Source organism: Phlebotomus papatasi, chromosome 1, assembly GCF_024763615.1.
Source record: "Phlebotomus papatasi isolate M1 chromosome 1, Ppap_2.1, whole genome shotgun sequence".
Lineage (NCBI taxonomy): Eukaryota > Metazoa > Arthropoda > Insecta > Diptera > Psychodidae > Phlebotomus > Phlebotomus papatasi.
The window spans coordinates 28169060-28195480 of NC_077222.1; the positions used below are offsets into that span (position 1 = coordinate 28169060).

Consider the following 26421-nt stretch of genomic DNA (forward strand, 5'->3'; position numbering starts at 1 on the left):
TATAAAAAATGAATTTTATTTAATTTTGAAAATTCATTTTTAAAATGACTACCATGAAAATCAAAAACCATATTTTATATCATGGCTATGCATTGCAAATATCGCGTTTTTTTCTCTTTAATTTTTGTTATTTTATAAAATGAGTTTTATTTCAAAATTAATAGTTTAATTTGTACTTTAAGAGGTACTGATTTATTTTTGAATTTGAAATAACATTTTAGAAAAATATATTTTTTTGTATTTTTATTTATTTTTCTTGATAAGCTTTCAATATCATTCACATAATTCATGAATTTGTAAGGCACAGTTTTGTGTTTCTATTTTATCAAAGATTGATTACTTAAAAAAAATACGTTATCAGTTTATTTTTCAATTTTTTATTACAATCAGCATGTTCTTTGGTATTTCTCTTAAAATTCAATTGATCAATACTTAAAAAAAACTTTTAATATCGATTTTATCGGGTTTTCTTAGAAAATTTTGCCAAATTGAAATAAACAGAATAAGTCCAACATTATAGTTATAATTTGGAAAACTTAAACACACTACACATTTTTTACACAATATTATTATTTTTTTAAAAGTTTATTTAAATTTAGATTATGGTACAAGGAATAAAAATAAGTGATTCAATTTTCTATCCGTACCTCTTGTGTAGATTTTGTATTTCAGAACCAATTTGTTTGACAGCATCTTACGAAGTTTCTTCTTTGGACGTTTATTAATTTAAAAAAATATTCTTATTAGCATATTAAATTGATTCCTATTACGGATGAGTAATTTAGAAGGAAAAAAAAAGATAATAAAGGCTCTGCAGAAATGATCCCTCTATCCGCAATTGAGTGTAAGACTTCGTGACTTTTTGGGTGTTTTTTTGTCGCTAACACATCATCAAAATAAAAAAAAGAAAAGCGTGATGAGAAAATATGATGGGACAACAAAGTAAAAATTTCATCACATATTAAAAAGATAATTAACCAATTAATGCCAATCTGTTTAGCAATTATTAAGAAAAGGGAGAGAAAGAGATATTTTACAGAAGATAAAATACTTTAATATACAAAAGAAATGTTCTATAAAATATCCTTTGAAATTTTTGCCTCTAGAAATCTCTTTCTCTTTTTTCTTAAAAATAAACAACAACTCCTTTTTAATTTATGATTGTGGTGAATTCTTCATTTGATATTAAATGACAACAATTTGGGCCTTTCACAGATGTCGGCATGATAATGATGCAAACAGGAATGGTCAAACAAGGCATTAATTCAGCCTGTCACACTTTCATCGACGGTACGAATTATGCAAGACAAAAAAATTAATCACACTTTCAGTAAAAAAAAATATATTTAAAAAAAAATTGGCAAAAATATTCAATTTTAAGTGCCAAGAATAAGAAATATGCTAATTTTTTTGAACGTTTTTACTAGCTAAAACAATAAGTACTATCCGTAAAGGAATTTTTGATTAATGCCAGAAATTTATCATAATTAAAAATGCTATTCAGATTTTTTTATTTGTTCACTGTTGCTATTTTATGTTGTACTTTTTCTTTTTATAACTCATACCATCTCACTCTTTATTTTTAACTTGAATTTTTATTATTAAAATATTTAAAACATACCTTACATTTGCTGTGGAAGTTGCACTTCTTATGCAAATGTACGATATGCCAAAATTTATTTATGTTTTACAAATTCGGGTTTTGAGCAATTTGAGCAAATTATGCCCAGCGTACAATAACATTTGTTTAGTAAACATGCTTTTGTCATTTAAAAGAGAGTGAGTGAGATCTAGATCTAGTCATCTCGGTCATTCTTATGGGAAATTTTGAAAACATATTTATAAACAAAAGTTATTGTGCGCTGGTTATTATGACCAGCGCACAATAACTTTTGTTTGTAAACATGTTTTCAAAATCTCCCATGAAAATGAGTGAGATGACTAGATTTAGATCTCACTCACTCTCATTGAAAAGTCAAAAACACATTTACTAAACAAAAGTTATTGTGCATTGGGCATTACACCTAATAAATTATCTTTAACTATATTGAAAAAGAAAAAAAACATAACTCTTGATATTCTCCTTTCATTCTCATAATTTATATTGTTCAACGGACTTGTTTAATATTTAAACAAAACAAAAATTTAATGTCATTTGTGCTTTTTGAACTGTTCTTACTGTTCATCATTGATGTTTCTTTCTATGTTTAATATTTGTTTACTCACATTTTTCTCTACAATTATTCCTAATTCAGGGCTTAATTGGGCACAATATTGTTCGGGAATTTGTATAAATATTTTACTTGGAGACATATGGCTCAGCGAAAGTGGAATGAAATATTTTTTCTCCACAAAAAAATACCACGTAAATTTTTTAGGTACTTTGCATGTGGGGAACTGTGCCAAATTTCGGACATGTTGCATAAGTAAGCTCCAAATTTCGTGCTATATCAGACACCAAATTTCTCAAGGAAGACTCTCCTCTATTTCTTTGGTATTATACAACCTCTATAAATCGAAAAAAAGTACTAAATTTTAAGGAATTTTGAGAAATAAAGAAGTGTCCGATATTGCAAACTGTCCGAAATTTGATAAAATTCCCCTTGCTGTAAATACATTCATATCAATTTAAATTATTGGTAACAAGATTAATGAGGTTTACTTTAATCGTACGGAACCAGAAGTTTTTCTTATGAATGTTGTAGTTTTTCTTGAAATTTGCAAATTTTTCACCTCCACATAGAGGAGAGATTTTTAGGTGGATCAATAAGTCTGGAATAAATGAAACAAAAAAATAGAAAAATCGGTTTTAATCGATTCAGCCAGTAGGACTGGCCTGAGCTAAAATAAAAGCCGAAGTGAATTTGGTGGTACCAGTTGGGATTATTTGAAATCCCGCGAAAATTCACGTAAAGAAAATGAGTAGTTTTTTAATGTGAAAATTGTTTAATTCCTTAGAGTTAAGTCATTTTCACAAGAAAATCCTTTTAATAATTTATTTGAATTCAGTTATTTGGGTTAATTGTGAATAATTGTCGATATTACGACAAAAACATTGGGGTGAAATTTTGAGCTGGAAGACTCATTCTTTTGAGCTGTCTCAAAATTCAGGATAGGTTTGAGAAAAACCCTTTTGTACAACACTATTTTGGTTAATAAGGAATGCAAAAGTACGTATTACAAGAAGGGACACGACCTGTTAATAAGGATAAAATACAGAAGAAAATATTTTGTCGCATTTCAGAGATTTTTTGCAACCGCAGCGCCGCCAGACGTTTGTTAAGTGAGTTATTTGTGTCTCTATCTCTTTCTCGAGTTGAATTGGATGCAATTTAGGAAGCTTGTCATTTGAAATGATATTTTCTTTAAATTTCTTCATATTTCCGCAAGATTCAAGTAAAAGGGTGTTTAGTGAACAGCTATCCGTCTTCCGACAAAGATATCAAGAAGACAATTTATTTTTATGAGAGTTTTTCTTTCTATTATGTCTTTTTGGAGCAAAAATATTCATCATGGCACCGTGAATAAGCGGGATTAGTGTTACCAGTACGTCAATCTGCAATATCCATTAGAACTATTAACACAAAATTTCCGATACTACACGACTTTTAATAAGCACAGGTCTGCAGTAGGAGAAAGTACCCAGTTTTTAATACATATTGCACAGTTACATTTACTCAGAAACATATGAAAAAATTTACGGAGTTTCCTTTACAACGATTTTCCACCAAAAAAGGTTTAGCGTAAGATCTGTAATTCTGCGGTCATCGCTGTCTTATCGTTGATAACCAACCTAGTCTGGAGCAAAACGATAGTAGGTTCTCATCATTATCATTTTTTAACCGCTTCTCCCTTTTAGGGGCGCGGGCCCATGACATCCAAATTAGCAACCCACGCTTGTCCATCCTCCGCCAATTCAGGAAGATGATCGGGTTCGATCCCAAGGCGTTCCAAGGCAAGATTCTGAATTTGATTCAGCTACTTTGTCCTAGGTCTGCCCTGAGTTCGAGGTCTCCTCACAATGGCTTGCATAGCTTTTCTGGGGAATCTTCTTCTATCCATGCGGTGAACATGTCCAATGTCCATACCATCGAAGTTATGATCTCTCAACCCGAAGAAGCAACTTCTCGACTCTTGGTTCCTCACGAACGGGTACGTTCCTTACTCGATCTCGACGAGTGATTCCCTTTACCGCTCAGAGGTACCTCATCTCGGCAACTTGTACTCGCGATCTCATACTTTCGGACATTTCCCAAATCTCATGACCATAGGTGATAATAGGAATGAACACAGCTTTGAAAACCGACAACTTAGCCGAGCGACTAAGCTCGGCCTTCCTCACCACGCTTCCGCCAAGCTCCCTCATTACAGCAGAAGTACAGCAGTACAGCAGATAGTTCGGTGTGAAACCTACCGTCATTCGCGCACACGGTATTATGTAAAAGCTTTTCTTTTTTTTTAATATCTCATATAATAAAATTTATCAAGAAAAAAATGGAAAAGTAAACTTCGTGCGAGTAATCCAAAAAAGTTTAGAATCGTCACAGGTAATCTGTATACTGATCATACTGATAGATTTCTATAGAAATCCCACGCTGCGCTGCGCTGCGATAAACCGCCACTCGGAATTTCGATTAACTTCGAAAACCTATAACCTATGTGAAAATTATGTATAGGCCAGAGCTTCACAATTCGCAAGCTTATTGAAGCCCAGAAACATACAGCATATAGGACTACTTGCAAGGCCATGACCGGCAACTGAAGGACGTACCATACTAATCCGTATACTGGTTAAAACAAAAATTAAAGTCCTCAATTTTCAGTTTATCGATACATCCGGATTTAAAAACAGGACGAAGTTACTTCGTAGTCGCCAGGTCAGGTGAACAACGCCCGACCATAATAAGTCCGATATCGTGCAATTTTGTTTGCACGACTAACAATAACTAAACAGGGGAATTTTTATTGCGAATGAGAATTTTCCACTTATCAGATACGGCTGTTTTTCTGTGAAATCAATTTTCAAACCATCCAATAATTATGAATATTATACGGCGGTTGTGGGTTTACTTTTTTCAAGACAATCTGCAGTCATAACCTTTCCGATCCAGTCTTGCGCTGTGTCTTGATTGTTAGTGCATATACGGACTTCAAAGAAAGTTCGAAAACTTTTCCTGAATCATCTAAAATCAATCCAGAAAACATGGTTTTGGAGGGAAAGGGATAGGGTTTGGGAAAGTGAAGATCTTATTGATGGTACTCGGGTAAACTTATGGGGAGTCCCCCGAAAGTCCGTAGTCGCTATCTCTAACCATTCGGATTCTAGGCGTGATAACGGCCGGACGGACGGACGTAACAGTTTAAGACCATTTCTCAGAAATCGTATGAGAAATGGTCACACCTCTCTCTCTGTGCAGTTCGAAGCAATAAAATGACTTTAATCTTGTTTCTAATGCTTCACACTAGTACATTAATGCTGTGCCTTAGGATTATTCCAGACATTTTGATCTACCTAAGTTGTAAAAAATATTTAGTTTTGTACAAAAAAAATCTTCCTCAGCTGATTCTTACTTGTGTTTTGACAAAACTGATTATAATTGGTGGAAGAAATGACTAAAAGTAGATTTTACTCTCGCTGATTTGTCACACTTATGTTGATAAAGTACATATAAAAATCTGTGCATAGGGGAAAGGGCTCTCCCATCGAACGTTCATGCTTTCGAATATCTTTTGCTTTTCGTAAGAGATTTACACTAAATTATCACGGAGTTATCAACAATTGATGATAAACCAACTAATATTTAATATAAATGTGTAAGTCTCTTAGGAGAATTAAAAGAAAATTCACATTATTCGAAGGCATGAACGTTCAAAGGGAGAGCACTTTCCCCTACCCATTAAGCTTTCATAAAGAAGTCCTGTTTTGAATAAATGTACATTAACCGTTAATATCGTATAATTGCTGTTCCGTTGACTATCTTTCGAAAAATATAAAGATGTTTTAAAGTGCTCATTGTATTTTTTTTTACAAAATATATTTTTTTTAATTTTTAATTTTTATTTTTCTCATGGGAAATATCATTGTAAATGTATATACATTTTAAATATCACACCATATTCATACCATTTTTTGCTGCTGAAGCGTAATATTAAGAAAAAAGCGCTTTTCTCAGTGTTTTACTTATTCACAAAAATCACATTTAAAAAAAAGACAAACAAATAGCCAGACAAACTAGAGTCTAATGGAATTTAATAGTGTAAAAGAGAAAAAGCTCAAAAAGAGTACTTGAGTATAGTGCTGTATTTTTTGTAGATATTCAGTTTTTTTATAGATTAATTTCAAGGAATCTGGAAAAATAATATTCAAAAGAAATGTTTTTAAGTTTTTGATACACAGCTTTCGCGCGTTCTGCTTTTTTGAACCACGATATTGTGTCGTTTACAAAAGCTTTTTTGATACGCAAAAAAGATGTTTTTGATAATTCAATATTTCGTTTAATTGGAGGGTAATATGATACAGTTATAAATGGGATGATTTAATGCTTTTCTGTTCTTTTATTCTCCACAAAATATTCAGAGGCAGATTTCTACTTTCTCGAGCTTGATTACTCCGATATTTTACTTCACTGAATCACTTAAGATTTTATTTAAAAATTTGGAAAATAAAAAATATTTATATAAATATTTAAAAATTGAAGTGAAACGCATTGCAACTCATTTCAAAATTCAGCTTGAAGTTGTATAAGTTTTCAATTTCATACTTGATTATTTTAAAATAATAAAAAGTTTTAAAATTCTAAGTTTGAATCCTTAAAACATTTTTTTTCTTTCTTTTTTTCTTTCAAATATTAATTAATTCCCATTGATTAAATTATTCAAATCAAGACGCGATATGCCGATTTTTATGAAAAAAAATATGTTATTTAGCTATCTCTACAAACATCGCGCGATCTTACAATATTTGCGCGATAAATCGTGCAACTTCAATGCTAGAATCTATCGATGGGTTATTCTTAAAAAAATATTATATTCCTTCGATCTCTATGAAAAAGATCGGTCAATCATTCGATATTACTATTTCTGCTTTCTGAGTCTATAGCGATCTATATTAAAATTGCGTGTGTTTAAAAATTGCACATTTTTGCGATCACCATAGAAATATTCTGTGTTCTTTGTACACTGACAGAGAAATCCGAAAAAGTGAAAAAATAACATCCGGAAATATTAATTTTATCCTACGGTATTGATCAAAAATCAGTGTAAATATTATCTATTTAAGGTATATTATGGGGTTAAAGTTACCCTTTTTCATGTTAGTTTTACCCTCAGAAAGGTGTAAAAATTAACATGAAAAATTTTTGATATATTTTTACACTTAAAAAGTGTTACTGTTATGACGAAAAAATATTAATCGTACTCTTTTTTTCTCAATATAATAAAATCGTGCGGTTTTTGGTGATATTTGTTCTAAAATCGCACGATTTTCTGCACTGTGTACAAAAATATCGCGATCTTGCAACTTTATACTAGAAAAAATCGCGGAATTTGATTATGTTTCCTCTTGAGGTTCACCTAAATATCTTTTTAATTACTCAATGATTTAAATTTAATTTTTGAATAAATAAAAGTTTATTGAAGAAGTTTTTTTCGATTTTTGTTCTTTCGATCTTTAGCAAAGTTTAATTTTATAAATTCTTTTTAGTTTTTCAAAAAATACAAAGTGGGATTTCAATAATTTTGTGAATGTTGCTCGATTCGCTATGAATAGAAATCAGCATCTGAAATGTAATATCCGGAAATTTAAAGGAGAGAAAAGCATTAAAGGTCTTTCTTCGTTTAAACCTTTAAGGACAATTGGGTCACCGGTGACCCAAAAATGAAATTTTTCCTACTTCCTTCTAATTCGGTTTTGCTCTTAAAAGTCAGAAAAAGTGATTTTCTCTGACCCTTAATTTTTGACCCTCTCGTCCTTAAAGGGTTAACTTTAAAATGTTTTTACCAACAATATTGTAGTCAAGATGAAAAATATTTCTTTCTCTAAACCTAATTCGAAAGATAACTTTTTAGTTCGTGAAATAATTTAATTTATTGCATTTTGGAAGAAAAATGTTTCATCTAACAATACTTCTCTTTATGAATTCTTCTAATTGAATTTTTATCTTTATGCTTAGCTTTGTACCCATTTCAACAATATTATTTTTGTGAAAGACATAACATCAGGGTTCTTCAGAAAATGAAATTACCATCAAACATTATCTGATTTTTATAGAAATTTGCAAATACGCTGCAGGAGAAACAGTGAAGCTTCACAACTTTTATTGAGAAAACTTTCTTAAAAAGGCAATAATTAAAAAAAAAGTTTTATCTGTATAAACTTTTTTTCACAGCTTCAGCGATTTTGTTATTTGAACAAATTGGATGAGATATCTTCGGATAAAGTCAGTCATCTCAATAATTTTAGATTCCTTAAAGAAAAAGTGGTGGAGTTTTAGGTGCTAAAATTTTGCATAAATATTCATGCAAAACAAACTGTTTCTTTTTTTTTCTTTCTCATTCATACACTATCACGTGAATTGGGTGAAAAATTAACTCGTCGTTCGGGCTACAAATTATCTCAACGTCAAATTAACCAATTAACTAAAACCCATACTAACAATATTTGCGAGACCAGTGGCTACATTCAGGAAAGGGGTTCGAGCCGTTCAGATGGTTGGGCGTGCAAGTACGTATTTTTGTCTAGAGAGTCAGAAATTAAAACCTTATATATATATATATACAAAAAATTCTCAGTCTTAGATGCGAGAAATCTATTATTTAAAATGGAACTTTTGAAAAAAAAATGTGTTTAAGCACAGATATCATGTAGAGAATTTTTTTTGAGTGTTTCTGTGAAGATAATGTGTGTGAATGGGATGATATATCGTAACATCCACAGAGAATCATATAATTTTTGATTTTTAGAATCTTCAAAAACTTCATTTCTTCTCCTATTCGTTTTTTTTGTACTTGTTTATTTGGTGTCTTTTTGATTGAAATTTAAAATATTAAAAAAATAAATAAAATAAAGTGAAAATTACTTAGAATGCTTTCATCGTCTTAGTTAGGGATTGAATTTGAGAAAAAAAATCTGATGAATGAAGATACTGTATGTATGATCTATTGAATTTATTTTCACTTTAATTTATTGATTTCAAAATGTTTTTGATTAAAAAAAAACGTAATTGAATTTCTTATCGTTGTGTGTAATTTTTATTTAATATAAAATCTTTCAATTTTATTATTTATTTTTCATTGATGTAAGAATGATGTACAAACAAAAATCTAAATGGAAGAAGATTTAACAAAAAAATAACAAGAAAAAAATAACGAATATTCTAATGAATTTGCAGAGAAGTGAATTATTTTATGTGGTTATTGTCATTTTCATGTATGTTCTTACGTGAATTGCAGACTTCATTTATTGATAAATTGTGTCGTAACAACAATTGATTAAGTAATGATTTCCTTAAATATTGGAAGGTATGAAACTTAAAGAAAAAGAATTTGGATGAATCGATGAATTGTTTTCTTTCACAGATTACATAATTTTCTTAATTAAAAACTATACCGATTAATTTATTTTAAGTTCAGTTTAAACTTTAAAAAGGAGTATTTTATTTTATTGAGAAATTTTTGTCGATATTGGACCCCCGGAAAACTCTTCTCAAAATTTGCTCATTTTATTTTCTTAATTACACTACACATTTCATTAGGGTAAATTCAGCTAATTCCAAACCTGCTCCAAATGGAAATTTTTCACTACTCCAAATGGAAACATCACTATTTTCATGATAAATACTGTACTAAATTATTATATTAATATATTTTCTATACCAGAGCTTCATTATTTAGTTAATTTTGCTCCAAATGAAGCGAAGATTCATTCATATTCACAAATTTTAATTTGTTAATTTCTCAGAAAAATTAAAAGTGTACCTCTTCACCATTGATTTTTTCATAGATCAACATGGTCGAAAATGAAAAACACAATGAGGTGACTGTTGTTTATTATGACGTGTCTTCTGATATAATGTATCAACCCAAAATTTTTTTGCCCCTACTCCTACGAAAGTTATTTTTTCGTTTAACTTATTTTATAAAAATTTCATCCAAATATTACGTTTTTCATTACTTTACAAAGATTTTTAATACAATTTGTGTTTTAATAAAAGTCTTGCAGAAGTAACATTTTAAACCACGCCCATAAATGAACTTGTAGAATAACTGTCTGAGTTTTTCAAACTATCCCCTGCAAAAAATTTACACGTTATTTTTAAAATTTTACATATTGCCTATTTAAATGATACTGAAAAAAAAATTTGAAACTTAAAATAATTATACCCTTGTGAGTGTTTTCTGAAAGCATCCCTCTGGATAATTGAAAATCAAGAGATATCTTAATGATTTTCTTTCAAAATCCTGCACCCTCTCTAAGAAATCTATAGGTTCCCTGTTTCCAAGTCTTCCTTGTTAGTTACTGCTCATCTAGTTTTCTATAGATACTCGAGTAATCTCCGTATATACTTCCAAGTATTCTTGTGGTTTTCGAGACTTCTCCGTGATTTTTCATATGTTATAATAAGTTTCAAAGCGCTGCACTGGTTCATAAGTGTTCTTTGGATTTCTCTTCTTAGGTTTTTTTTATTATTCCTGGATGTCGATTATTTTAAGAGACAAACCCATCTGTAGAGGAATTCTGTAGCGATATGACAATGTCATATGACAAATTTTTATGGTAAATTCAGGAGTAGTATAACACGAAAACTCAGTGAGCGTCGAATGACCATATTGCTAGATGCTCCAAAGCTCTAAATAACTGATATGAACCTTATTTTCGAATATTTTGTACGAATGCACCACATAAAAGTCTTTAAATTTGTCATACGACATTGTAATATTGTTACAGAATTTCCGTACTAGACACGATGTTCACGATGTTACTTCTGTAACAGTTTTATTGGACAGATATTGCTTCCAATTATAAAAATTAACCTGTTATGGGTTCTTTAGAAACCGTCCTCTGTGATATCATTGATTTTGTTATTATAATTTCCATTAACAGCCTTGCGTTTCTAAAAACTTTCAAGAATTTTAAGGAAGTTCTCTATAGTGTTTCCAAGCATACCCGTAATTTTCGAGGAACACACTCCCTGTGTGTTCCTAAGCGATCCTTTTTCGTTCTCAAGTGTTTTCCTAATTTCATATGGATTCTTGAGCCTTCCTTACCTTCAAGATTTCCAATCATTTCCAACTAATCTACAAGCATTTTCTCTTAGTATTAAGCGATCTTTAGACTAGAGGTTTAGCCCAATTCCCGAAGGTCTCAAAATCTTAAATAGTGAGCAATTTTATCGCTTTTTGAGAAGTTAATAGGTCTTTCTTCTTTAATAATCCAATCTTAAGTTAAATTTTGCCAAAAATCGTGGTTGGTAAGAAATTAGAGCAGTTAAGCCATATGGCTAAGCCTTATGCCAAAAATAGACACAGGCTGATCCTAGAGAATACTCAGTTCGTAAAATTTGGCGGTAAAGGATCAGCCCAAACTATCATACACTGAGGATTTAGTATCAAGGATTAGCGTTTTCAGCGTAAATTTCTATTAAATCTTTACACTTTGATTGCTGAATGGCTTCTTAAGTGCAACATCAATGGATTTTTCGTACAGTAAGGAGCACTCTGATCTTCTCTTATGAATATGAATATCTTTACTCCAATCTTAATGCATTTTATGATTTTACGATATTGTGTAGCATTACTCTCCATGTTTTTTCACCCAATTGATATTTCGAAAAGCTCCCAAAAACCCCCAAAGTGAAGCATTTTATTTTTAGCACTGGCGCTGATCCGTGAGTGTATCGACACCAATCCTCATTTTTCGGGCTGATCCCTAAGCCGATCCCTGTGTTTATTTTGGGCTTTAGGTCTGAAGCCCATATTACTGGGTTTTTTCAATGAGTTCTTAAGTTGTCTTCGTGTTTTACCAAGGGGTTTCGAATATTTTTGCAGGTTTTCGAAAACTACCCGTAGTTTCCCAAGCATATGCTAGATTTTCATGTATTCTCCGTGGGTTCAAAAGAGTCAATCGTGGAATTTCATGAATTCCTTTCCAGCCTAGTTTTATTTCCTCGAATTCCATTAGGAGAGACCGGGGCAGAATTAGCCTGCAAATGTCATTTTTCATCTCGTATAATTTGTACAAAAAATGATTGTAGCAGGCTAGGAAATATTTCAATGAACAGGAAGGGATGTGTTTACTTCGAATAAGTAGTGGTTACCTCAATATTCCTTCTAATGCCCAACGCACAATAACTTTTGTTTAGTAAACATGTTTTTGACATTTCTATGAGAGAGAGTGAGATCTAGATCTAGTCATCTCGCTCATTCTCATGGGAAATTTTGAAAACATGTTTGCAAACAAAAGTTATTGTGCGCTGGTCATAAAGCAGGCTATTGCCCAACACACAATCACTTTTGTTTTGTAAACATATTTTTGACATTTCAGTGAGAGTGAATGAAATCTAGATCTAGTCATCTCGCTCTCTCTGATAGAAAATTTTGAAAACATGCTTACAAACAAAAGTTATTGTGCGTTGGGCATATAACATCCCACTGTCTAATACTATGCGTGGCTAATTATATCCCGGTCTCCCTTATCCCTGGTTTACTTTTGGAGGGAGGGTCACCTAAGGCCCTCGACAGACCTGAGGATTAGCCGAGAGACGGCTTAGAGTGATTTTATTCGCAATAAATATTAAACTACATTTCCATAATTTTCCACTAAGTCGTCTTTCGGCTTAAGTCGTAAGTGTGTCTAGGGCATAATACCGAAAGTCTATATCTCTCTCAGTTTAATACCTATTCTCTATTATAATTTTCTATTATAAAGAAGTTCTATTGCTTATAATTTTTTTACATAGCAATATTGCTCCAGTTAGTATAGATATGATTAATTATGATTAATTACGATTAATATTTCCTATATCAAGGCTTGGACTTTCAAATAATTTCAACTTTATCATCTATAATACTACTTAAAATATATATTTCTTTTAGGGAATGCAGATTGTACCTTTAAAAGAAATGTTGACGTAGCTTACATTTTTCATTGCGTATTATTTATTCTTACTTGTTTCGAAAGAGGCCTGAAAATAGGTCAATTGCTTGCCAGAAGGATATTAGAAAAGATGGTTTCGAGACGTTAGTTTATTTTTCTCTTATAGATTCTAATACTACCAGCAATGAACTGTATTAAATCGTATACCTTTGAAGTCTCCCTTTATTATAAGAGACTTTCAGGAAAGATGCTATATAGTTCAATATAAGAATGCAAAATAGAAAATTACTTAATCAATTGTAATTTGTGACTAGTTATTTTATTTTATTCACACACAAAAACACTCATTATTGGGAATTTGAATAGAAAAAGCATAAAGTTAACATTTTTTTTTCATTTTCATTGCAATTGTGACTGAAAGAAGCAGCTAAAAAAAATCACTCTGATATACATTTCTTGATGTTTTATTTATTAATACATGGGTTTTTGTTTTTTACACCAATTTTTTATTGACTGGGATTAGCTGAAGACTTCCAATTTGCAAGTAAGTTTGGGTTGTGATCGCAGAAGTTCCCACCATCACCACAATAAAATATCAAATGCTGTTCACGAAGTAATAATTAAATTTCTTTTTAAATGTGTATTGTCAAAGAAACTTTAAAAGAGCAGTGTTAAAAGATTTATTAAATTTACCACCACAGAAATAAATGGTGGAAATTCCTGTTGCAAATTCAGTCAACTAATCTCGTCCAATTAACAAAACTTAATTTGTTAAAGCTGAATTTATTTTATTGGTGGATAATAATTGTCTCTGTTTCATTTGATTATTGTCCATTGTCTCTTTGAAAATTTCACTGTATACCAGCTAATTCAATTTCCAGATATTTTATTAAAGATATTCAATGGAAATATTTTTATATACAAATCAATTTGTTTTTATTTTCATATATGTTTGTCAATTGTGTAATTTTTTTCAATTGTCCTACTTGCCGATTTATTGTATTTAATTGTCGACACGATATATTTTTATTATGTCTATAATATTTTTCACAGAACATTTTTACACTCACAGCATAAGACACCACTCAGAACACCCAGCAAAATTATTTATTTGTGTGTTTGTATTAAATAAATTTAATTTAATACGAGCTACAAAAAACAATATTTAAGAAAAAAACTATACACTATATTTTTTCGGAATATTTTGAATATTTGTAAAACACTGAACAACACTGTAATGCATAATTTTGAAGAAAAGTTGTTAGATTTTGCCTAATATCGCAAGAAAATGCCACAGCAATGCTATAAAATTAATAAAATCGCTTTCCTGTGAATGGCTTCAATAGAATATTTTTTGAAACTAAGCATTAAATAAAATCGCTTCTTCTAATTTAGAGTAATGATAAAACGTGAGATAGCAAAATGACAGCACTTGCACGCTAATCCTGTTTTAGATAGTTTCTAAAATTAGCTAAACAAAGTATATAATCTTCTATTTTCTTTCGCTCACTTTATGTTTTATTGTTTTTTTAATTGTTTTTTTTTTAACAACAAATTAATATCTCCTCTTCTCAACTGTCGAATTTTAACACGATTTTAAAGCGAGCAAAATATGAAACAAATCTTAGCTTTTGGCAATATTTATTCTAATTTCAGTTTTTTATATCCCCTCTAAATTTCTTTCATTTCATTTACTATTTTTTTTTAATTAAATTTATTCTGTTCAAAACCATTTTGTTTAAAAAAAATTATCCTAGAACATTTTACAATTCAAATTGTTTTTTTTTATTCTAAAACTAAACATACAGCGACTCATTCAAGAAGTTGATCAAAATTTTCAAAACATTTTTTTAAATATAAATTCCTAAAAAAAAATCCTAACAACTTCTACTGAAATTGAGTCACTGTTAACAATTCAGGCAAACAGTTTAAAAAAAAATCCACCCCCAAATATTTTGTTTTTAAAAATACTTTCGATTTTTGGTTAATTTATTCACACGATCAATGTTAAAATTCATTTAAAGAAGAAAAACAATAGTTGATTTTCTGTTATTTACTTAGTGCAATGTTATTTTTTTTCTTGAGAAATTAAAGAAAAAACGATGTGGAATCAGGAGACTGTTATACAATTTTGCAGATGATCATCATCCTGCCCCGACGTTCACCCCACCGGAACTTCCGAAACGGGTGCACGTTCGTGGATTGACATCGGGTAAAGGTCACTTTATTACAAAAAAAAGTGTCTCTTTTATTTGTCTAATTGTTCGTTATTTTCTTTATTATTATTTTATTCCACACGATTAAAATCATTATATTAGTATATTGTTTATCGTTTTTATACCACTATTTGTTTCAATTTAGAAATACCTCGTGATGCTGGAAGGATGAAATTGGAAATTTTATACTATTTTTAAACCAAAAAATATATTTAAAGTTACATTGTTTTCTCTAAATTTTATGAAGTCTTGAACGCTTTAAAAATGCTTTCAAGTTCTAGTCAACCAAGGATCGTAATGGAACTAAATTAATATACTTCAATTCAAACTTTACTATAATATTAACTTATAATGTAGGAGTAAGATTTTAATATTCTAAATTAACACAATTATTACCATTTAAATATTTATTTTTCTGCTTTATTTTTTAAAGTGTCATGTCCAACGCACAATAACTTTTGTTTAGTAAACATGTTTTTGACATTTCAATGAGAGTGAATGAAACATAGATCTAGACATCTCGCTCATTCTCATGGGAAATTTTGAAAACATGTTTACAAACAAAAGTTATTGTGCGCTGGTCATCATTAATACGCGTCTCTGCTATGTTTATATAAAAAAATTATTTTAAAAATACATTTTTTGACTTGAAGAAAAATCTTATTTTTTCAATAATCAAGTATTGAGTAAAATCTTGAATATTTTGAGAAAAAACTTTTCACTTTGCTTTTATTCTTCGAAAAAGTCAATAAAGTACCCAAAATTTCTCGATATTTGATTTAGATATTTTACGAAACGAGCACATTGCGTAAATTATTTAACTTAAATTGCCACTAATATCTTTACCGAAAATGGGTGCAACGTAAACCTTAAAAAATGTCATTTTTTTATTAATATTTTTGGAAGATCTGAAAAATTTATTTTATAGTAAATGAAACTTTAGTAAATCTAAGACTGCACAAAATCGGCAGAACAGACTTTTTAAAGCAAAACCAGTTTCAGAAAGTAGGGGAGACTGGGGCAAAAAGTCACAAATTGAAAATTTTAAAATTCAGTATCTTCCAAGATAAATAAGATAGCAGCTTAAAATTTTTTCCATAGATGGCCTCCATAGGTCTTCTTCAATGTCGTAAGTTTGTTGGAATTTGAACAAGGAGTTTAGAAAATAAAAAAAATATCGAAATTTTTAGCCCTATTTTTGGAATATTTTCCGTGCAGAAGATATCAATTATTAGCTACTTATATTAAATTTGATGCACTGGTGAATATTTCCCAAATTATTTGGAGATTCTTTGAATACGAATCCGCTATCTATTTTAGAATTTTACAAAGATTTTTTTCTCCAGAAATCCTTTTATTAAAATCGACCACTTGGGGTAAAAAGTAACAAAAGCTATGGAGCAAAAAGTAGCAAAAATCGAAACAATTTCTGATGTCCCACGGTGAAAAGAAACGTCAATGCTATGTATCGCCGCTTGTTGTTTACATTGGTCAAACGATTTGCAGTCTCTTGTGTGTTTTTTGTAAAATAGCTTAAAATGCGCTTTTTTCGCTCAGATAGAGAAAACGGTGTTTTACAAAGGTGTAGATGAATAAATTTCCTATGAAAATATGTAATCTAGGTATTTTACTTAAATTTACGGAATCCCGTAATAAAGCGAATAAAAATGTGATAGTATCTTATGCCTGATACTATTTGCCCCAGAATTTTTGAGATTGATCACAAAATTACCTTTTAGATAACGGCTCGATAAATATATTTTCTTACAAAATAAAGGAAAATGGCTTTCACAGAGTTATAGAGCGGTAAATTTCCTATAAAACTGTGCTAAATAGAGATTTTGGAGGTGCTCGGGTAGCTTGTAAGAAAATAAAATATTCGTTTTGTGACTTTTTGCCCCAGTCTCCCCTATACATAAAATTCCTTATGAATTTGAGTAATTATTGAAAAATAGAGAAAACGTCCTCAAATTGTCAGATATAAAAAGCTTAAAGATTTAAGTCAAAGTCAAATGCTAAAAGTCAGAATTAAAGGCTTACGATTCTGACTTAAAAGCTAATGCACACTTCGTCTATTCCAATATTATTTCAATTTGTTTTACATTTTAAAATTTAAACTTTAAAAGTTCCTCACGATCAGCTTTAAAATTAAGGAAATCTTAAAGGAATGTGGCATTTCTGTTTAAGCCTTGTTATCGTCATGTTTGTTATATTTTACCTTTAAAGCTGAAATAAATTTTACACTTTGAAACTAAAGATCTGTATTGTGGAATATGAATCAACATATAAAGACTGATTTAAATACTTTATGCTTTAAGATTCATATCAGAATTTTTGGAGTATTTCATATGCTTTGATAAAGTCCTTAATTTTAAAGTCTCAAGCCCTCTTAAGGCTTTAAGGTAAAATATGCCAAATGGGGCTGCGATAAAAATGATAAACGCATTTATGTTTTCTTAAATTTGAAAGCTGATTACGATTAATTTTTAAATCTTTAAATTCTGAAGATTAGATATTATGTAAACCCGTAATATAAGAGATGTCATTACCGATATAGGGTGAAGTGGGGCACCTTTGGAAGTGGGGTACCTTTGAAATTGGGATTTTTCACCTATTTTTAAATAAAATTGAGCCTTATCGTGATATAATTTAGTTGCACAAATATATTGAGAAGGTAAATTGCATTATGATATGGCTCAGTTCCACTTAAACATAGGAGAAAAATGCCAATTTCAAAGGTGCCCCACTTCCCCCTACCGGTAATAGAAAATCATTTATCTTGATATAAAATATTTAACTTAAGACTTTAAACTTTTTACATATCAAAATAGAGGGATACTAATCAACTTTTAAAGACTAATTTATATGATGTATTATAAAAGGTAAATTAAGGCAAATGTATAAGATTTTGTACGAACATAGGTTATATAAGTTTGATATTTATATAATAGCACAGCTCTGCATAAATTTTATTCCTACTAATTCTTCCTGCATCATGAGATAAGAAAAATCAAAATATAACTTCCAGAATTCAATTGATATAATTTGCATAACAATTTTAAGCGCAATAATATATTTGATATATTTTTGTTGAGTTCAAAAACAAATATTGCTTTATTAATTTCTCTCTTCTTGAGAGTAAACTTTATTATATTATTATTTATTTTTCAATGATCTCTTTAATAAGTAAAAGAGAATAAAGAGAAGATAAAAAATTTTGCGAATATTCAATGTCGGATAAAAAGCAGAAAGTTGAGAAAAAAATTATCATTTTTTACATTTTATTCCCTTATTTCATTATCCTTCATCCATCCATATCTTTTTTCATCTTTTTGTTTATTTGTTTTTTACTTTGGATGATCCAAAGTTTAAAAAAAATATATATTATATTCTCATTATAAAAATAATAATCATCTTCTCATTTTGTGTATTTTGTCTGTAATTTGAGAGATTTTTTATATATATACATAATAAAATATTAAAAAAAAAAAGAAATATACTAACAATTTTGTGACCTAACAATAAAAGTAATTGAGTGTAATAATGAGATTGCATGAATTTGTGTCTTCATAATTGAGAAGAATCTTAATCTCTTTGTTTCTTTCTACTTAAAGAGACTGCTTTTTGGTGTCTTCTAACTAACCTTTTATACAATTTGTTTTTCTTTTTTTTTATTTTCAAAATAATTAATTCCGTGATATTGTGTTGTAATAGAAAAAGTATTAAAAAAAAGAAATGAGTCTATTTTTGACATTTTTTTTATTATATTTTCTGTAACTCTGTCAGTATTCTTTTTTTCTTTGTTTAATTTTAAAATTCACATTCTGTTAACCTTGCAAAAAAAAAACTTGAAAAAAAGAAATTCATAGACGATTTTCTTGTAGAATCTACTGCAATTGTTTTAACTATAAATGGATGTTTCTTCATGACTTTCTTACAGGCGAGATCACAAGGGACCGAGAGGATATTAATTGTGAGTAATTTTACTTACTTTTCTGTAAGTAAATACTTGCAATCAAATGACAAAGAGATGAATTAAAGTGAAAGAAAGAAAAAAATCGTGAAATAAGAGATTTTTTTTGAAAACGATTGTGTTTTTTGTGAAAAACAATCGTTGCATTTTCATTCATATTTTTGCAAATATTACCAATAGACAAGACAAATTCCACAATCGAAGTTTCCCTTCTTGATCTAACCGTCCAACACGTATTTTCATTTATTTTTTATTTCTTACACTTTTTTCTGTTCCCTCTACAAACTTCTCTTTTACTTCCTTTTTTTTTGTTTAGATTTTCTTTAAAGCTATTTCCTTGTATATCTATCATCTATACCTCTTGTAATGATCGTGTAATATATTTGGCATATCTGTCGTGTTGCCTATTTATGATTTGCCGTAATTGAAGTATATAAAAATTTGCAGTATAAAACCTTTTTGTACATTTCATTTCCCAAAAAAAAATAAAGTATTCTAATACTAGGCAACAAAATTTTGCAAAATTGAATGGGGAGAAATGGAAGTGAATAAGTTAGATAAGTATGTTATGGGCGAATATAAAAACAGTTCTATGGCTCTATTGGAATATATAAACCTAATATTTCCCTCGGTTTAAACATTTCCGTTATGTCTTTGAATATTAATTCCATAAAATATTTTAGTACTATTACACTCTTTCTGATTGGTTCAGTGTTTTAGATCTATTGAAGCATTTAAAGCTCTAACCAATCAGAGAACGTTATCGAATTCAAATATTTTAAGAGATTTAATATTTATTAATGTGGTGATATTGCTTTATTATATAAAATTCTCTATTGGCACGAAAGTAATAATCCGCTTTTAATAAATTTAATCGTTTCGTGTAAGTGTCGAAATTATTCAAACTTCTCTAAATATCCCAAGGTATCAGCAAGAAGCGCGATCAAGTAACTTGAAAAAAAAACAACGTTGAAGCGAAACGTAATACGGACCAAGCGCCTGGAAAGTTGACCTTTTTATATGGAGCTATTTGAAGCCAATTCCTAAATTGATCTCGGACTCAGCTCACAGAGCTCCAAGGAAAAAAATTATTTAAACAAAAATTTAGTATATTTATTCCTCCATACGGAAAGGTATCTTATAATACGGAAAAACTTCTCACTTTTTAAATATTTAGTATAACGATCACGAGTGCAGAAAAATTCCCATACGCATTTGTATGTGAAAGTGAGAAATTGGCTTCAACTTTGAAGGCCACTCGCCGGGAACTAGATACGGACAAATAAGTTGTGTCTTTAAGAAGCTAGAGGGCTCTCTATGACTATGATCAGATAACCTACAAATTTCCTATAAAGTGAAGTTCGGAATTTCGGGCAAAATAATTTAGAGTCTTAAACAGCGCAGCATTTTGGAAATACATTACAAAATGGAAAATAAACTAAAAGCATCTCCTCCTTCAAAATCGATTTAAAACGGTTTGTGTAATTTGTGTGATTCGGCCTAAAACTGCTCATGTCATATGGGCATCTAAAAGCAATAGACACCACACACTTTGCACAAAGGATTATTAAAAAAAAGTGGTTGAAAAAGTCGTGTGCGACATAAAAAGTTTAACAAAAACCTTATTTATATTTCTGAATTATTTTAGATAAATTTTAAACCTATTACCATTATTCTAAATCGATACAATAATTATTTTAGTGGTTTGAAGGATAATCGGTTCCAAACCAAAAAAAACTTTAAACATCCTTTAAATGATTTTAATTTTAAATTCCGATTTTTTTGTTAAATGAATATCTTGCAAAAGGAAAAAAAAATAATTTTGAATACTATTGTAAATTTTTGAATTCATTGAACCCAAAAATCCATGAAAAAATACCTAAATTTCAGCTTAAAAATTTTTCGTCAAGGCGAAACACCTCATCACAAAGGTGTTTAGATAATAGCGAAATTCGAAAATTCGAAATACGAATTTTTTGATTATTTGCCATATTCGTTAGATTTGAATTCCAGAGACTTCTATTTGTCCAAGCAAATTTCCGGGATTTATCCGTGACAAACGATTCAAATCGAATAAAAAAGCAGAACTGCTTTGGAAGCATATTTTGCAGAACTTCCGGATACAAATTTCCGCAATCGATAGGATTATTCGAATGGAATCGGATTCAGTGCGTTGAAGTGTTAAAAGATTGGTTAATAGAGAAAAATTCAACTATTTGAAGTTCCTTTTATGAAGTTTTCGCGATTTTTTCTGCCACCTTAGATTGCATAGGGGAATGTAGACAGCCTTCGCACATTTTTTTGTGCTTCATATTCAGGACTTTTTTCTGACTAAACTGTAAAATGGGCAGTAAATTGTACTACACCAAAAATTTCTCTAATCTTCTAGGTTTCTATGCATGCCTAGTTCACTATCACAGAATTGTTGGTTTTTCATGGACAGGACAATGAAAAAAATATGATGATTCGTGCGATTCTTGCCCCCGGAGGCAGCGTTCACATGATGGGGGTTTCTGTTCGCCATTGCTTTTTTTCTCGAAATAAATTTTATCTACAATTAAAAATTATTTTCCGATTGTTATACTGTACTCCCGTGAACCCGCGAAAACTATCACTGCACTAAAAGAAGATCTTTAAAACACCTTTTTTTACATTCTCTGGAGTACTGTTTTTTCTTCCAAATGAATATCGAAAAATTGACTATGAACATGTTCACATGGTTCACACTGTCAATAACCGTCGTCTCATGGAGATGGGAAGGAGACTATACGCCTGTCGAAGAGGAAATGACCACGAATGTCTCACTGTGACTTATGAGGCTTTAGTGAGGTTATGATTTTCAAGCTGGACTTGTCTGATATGGATGTGCGAACGCTCACACATTCAATGTTTGAAACCACACACAGTGTAGTACTTGCGAATTTTCCGCCACCGTGACAATAATTTCCCTTTGATGCAAAATATTATTACGTAAATATCATCTCAAGTATACTCTTCATCCACTGTGTAAGTGATTTTTTTTAGAAATGAGTTTAACTATGAGAAGTCAAATGAAATGTGCGCCATCAAAATTACCCATTTTGGGCCAATTTTCTATTTGTGATCCTAGCACCTAGGAAAGAAGGGCTTGGCTGCCTATTTTTACAATGAAGATAAGGTTCATATATACTTAACTTATGGCTAAGAAATGCGGAACCAACTCTTTGGATATAAAGAGAAAATTTGCATCGTTCAAAAGCTCACACGTGCAAAGGTTTAATTAAAACTGAATTAGCGAAAAGGCGACCCAGTTAGTGCATGCTGACTTATTTCAGTATTATCATTATTTTATAAATTTTCTTTAATATTTTTGATAATTCTTTTTATATTATGTTTCTGAATGAAACAGTGAATAATTCTATGGATTTAGAAGAAGTAAAAAAGAATTTCATCAGCCCAAAAACAAGTGTTTAAGTAGCACTTTTCGGAAAACGATCCAGTTACCCCACCTTACTATAAGCGCCTCTTACGGAAACCTTCCGAAATTGGGTTAAAAAGAGAAGTTTTGGATAATTTCAAAATTATCTTCAAAACGTATAAATTCATCAAAAACCGATTATGCTCCCAATAGAAAATTTTCTAAAAAATCAGGGAAACTACAATAATGAAATTATATTCCAGTGAATAGTGCCAAAAATTTTTATAGAGTCCCCTATACGTATTCAAACTTGTTCATAACTATTTCTTCGCCACAAAAAACAAGTTGCTTAGTGTTATATGAGATTTATATCTGTAACTAATTTGGTGGTTTGAAAAAACATTTAGATATTGCAAATTTACGCCACCACTTGAAATTTACTGTACCATCGTGGCATCAATGAGGGCCATTTGAACAGCAAAAAAAATGACAAATTTGTTGCAATACGTGTTGGGTGTTTATCTGTGCAGCATCAGAAAAAAAATAAGCAAGAAAAAAAATAAAGTGTTAAATCGATGTGTTTGATTGGAAGTGTTTTTTTATGTTATTGCCTATACATTGATAAAATAAATGATTTTTTATTTTATTTCAATTATTGTGATATTCATCGCAATCATATTGCATTTTTATATGTTAAAAAATGTTTTTTTTTGGGTTTATTTCACCTTTTTACTAATGTTTTGAATATTTTTGTTTCTTTTTTTCCCGCAAAAAAAATCCTTTTTGCAGTAATTAACCGCAATCGACGCAATGCGCAATTATCTCAAGCCCCGGGTGGCCCCCAAAGTGGTGCTCTAGTGAATTCCACGAAACAAGTTAACAAGGTGAAACCGAATGTGAATCGCCAACCACCGGAAAATGCAGTTTCCCCATCAAATTACAATCCAGCAACACGGTGAGTTACATTTTTATTTTTGCTTTTATCCTGAAAGTTCTGATAAAATCGGAAAAACTCATTTGAAAAAAAAAGAACAATTCATATAATCATTTTCATGCTTAAACAAATTCTATGTGAATTGGTATTCAGATAAGGAAGCACAAGTTTGTCTTTTTTTAACCAAAATAAAAATAATTCAGTATTTTTTTAAGGAGAATTAAAATAACTTTTGTAGTTTAGAAAGAGAATAAGAATCAAAAAGATATAGGATATCTAACGAATTAATAATGTAATTTGTGAATTGATAAAACTTTCAGACCTGCGGAAACTGAAGCTAATCCATACGCGGGCTATCAACTTGCTTACGAAGTGAAAAAACTCATGTATGCGCTCTTCTAACTTTCTCATATTTTGAATTCTTAACAGTTTTTTGCTCAGTGTTTATCTTCTATTCACCTTTCTTATTTATTATTTTTTTTTAATATTTTAACACACATTTTGAATGCACTTTAATCACCATCCTTTTAATTTGATTTTATTAATTTACTTTTATACAATCTTTTGCACTTTTAAAACTTCTGCCTTGCTGAATGTTGTGTAGATGATTTAACAGAGAAAAAAATATATGAAAAAAGACACTAAGGTTCTTAATAGATACACACTGCAATTAACCTTATTTCACAGTAGCTTAGACAGCATAATTTGATACAATTTTTCTAGAGATATAAATAATATTTTTAAGGTACGAAAAAACTTCACGAGAACACGAATACATTTTTTTTTTCATTTGCACTTTTGGTATGAAAAACTTATCAAAGGAGAGCAATGGTAACTGATAACGATTTGGTCTACCGTTGACAGCCATAGAAACGAAACTGAAAGAGATATATCTTGAGAATTTCGAGCACTGGTCAAAATAAAAGGATCAAATTGATCCAAATTTGATCCTTTTGCAAAGGATGGACCGGCACTTAACCGATTCATTACCAATGAAGAGCGACGCAGCCGGGATCAGAATTTCAATACCCTTGCAAAAAATCCAAATTTAACAAATTGGTTGAAAAATAAGTTCTCTAATGTGATTAACTTTTGACCTTCAATAATTCAAAATGGCGAATTTTTCGGTCATATGTATATTTAGACGAAATTTCCGAAACATATCCGAAAATCATTGAAAAGGCTTGGGGCAATTTTGAGAATTACCAAAAAACATAGTTTTGGAGGGGTGGAAAAAATATCTAGAGATATTGTTTTTTTTTATTGGGGGTCATCGAATACCGGAAGTCGATATCTCTTACCGTTTAAGCTCCAGGACGGTGACAAGTTGAAAAAAGAGACGATTAGGGTGAAAGGAACGTCTATTGACACTTTAAGAACTCGTGTCAGCACCTATTGACACCCTACTCTGTACCATTTGGGATATGAAATTTGCACCTTTCTGTTTCTAGTAAAAGGTATATTACAGAAAAAACGTTATATTACTTATATTTTACTAGGGGGCCTCAGTGGATCAGTGGATAGAGCAGTGGCTCTGTGACTGTGAGGTCGAGGGTTCGAGACTAGGCAGCTGCAGATTTTTCAGCTGCTGTAATAGTCTCGAATTCGTCCAGTGAATGAATGGAAAGTAATGTCAATACGTTGACAATGAACCGCCTAAAAAGAGAGGTTGGTATAGGAAATAAGTTTCGACATGCAGAGTTCAGTCGAATACAAATGCTCATTCACTGCCCAGATTCACAAACCAGGGTTGGTTTACCGTGATATAAAGCGATACTGTGTGTATCAGAACGCACACAGAGCACTGTGATATGGAGCAGGTTTACTCGCCTTGGGGGTTAAGATGGAACAGGAGAATGGGGATTGCATAATGGGCCCAAATAAGTGGCCTGGGTGCAGCGGTTCCGCAAGGAATATAACCGACCCATAGACAAATCTTAATCTTAATCTTATATTTTACTAGATACATTAAATAATTTTCAACATTTTGACAAAAGTGTCAATAGGGGTTCTCTGTCGAACAGACGTTCCTCCGACCCTATATAACTGTTCTCTCTTTGAGTTCGAGTTGTAATGAGGGCCAATTAAAATTTTGACGTGAAATGCAAAGTGAATGATATAATAGATATGATTTTGAATGCAGTTATTGCGTTAATAATAGCGAGGGTATTTTAGAAGGTTGTCGATCTGAGGGAATGTAACAGGACATGGACGGACACTGAACCTCTCTTCATTTTCACAATTTTATTCATTCTCTACGACAACGTTTCGAGGATGGATGTCCTCTTCATCAGGTAACGCATATGGCAGGGAAAATCACATACAAGGGGGAATTGTTATACTGCATTTGGATTTGGATCATAACTTCTGTCGTGGTGTTCATCATTTGACTGACTGACACAGAATGATATAACTTTTCATTGCATTGAGAGCTTTCTTTTTCCCCGACGGTGACCAGTTTCCATACATATTAAATTAACCGTTGGAAAACACCAAAAATATACCCCCAGTGTTCCCTATTGGCGCATTTGCTCGCTTTTCACAAAAAACTCTGTTCACAATATGAGTAACTTTAACAATTAAAAATGATATGCACCATTGTTAGTAATAAAGACAATACATCTTTTTACTAAAAAAAAATGCAAGAAAAACCAAAGAAATGTCAACAATTTCGAATTAACAAAAATAGATGTGATTATGTAAGAATTACACCTAAATTAGCTTATTTGTATTTGTACAGATACGCGATAATAAAGGATTACAGTTTCGACAAAAGCATATTGCTCAACACTTAAAAAGAATTTATAA

General features: G+C 30.6%; 1 protein-coding gene across 29 annotated transcripts in view; it reads left to right on the forward strand.

Annotated features, from left to right (window-relative positions):
* LOC129799549 (calcium-activated potassium channel slowpoke) overlaps positions 1-26421 on the forward strand; it is a 153273-nt gene that overhangs the window by 108535 nt on the left and 18317 nt on the right. For 13 of the 29 annotated variants that reach the window (XR_008751520.1, XM_055843551.1, XM_055843546.1 and 10 more), the window contains 2 exons: positions 19250-19282; positions 23469-23634. Coding sequence is in view for 26 of the 29 variants with exons in the window: in XM_055843551.1 (XP_055699526.1) it covers positions 19250-19282; positions 23469-23634 (199 nt within the window). In the remaining 3 variants the exon portion in view is untranslated. Of the gene's footprint in view, positions 1-1215; positions 1291-15230; positions 15306-19249; positions 19283-23468; positions 23635-23933; positions 24000-26421 lie in introns of all 29 variants that reach the window. The other 16 variants (XR_008751518.1, XM_055843530.1, XM_055843529.1 and 13 more) reach the window with 8 other exon arrangements.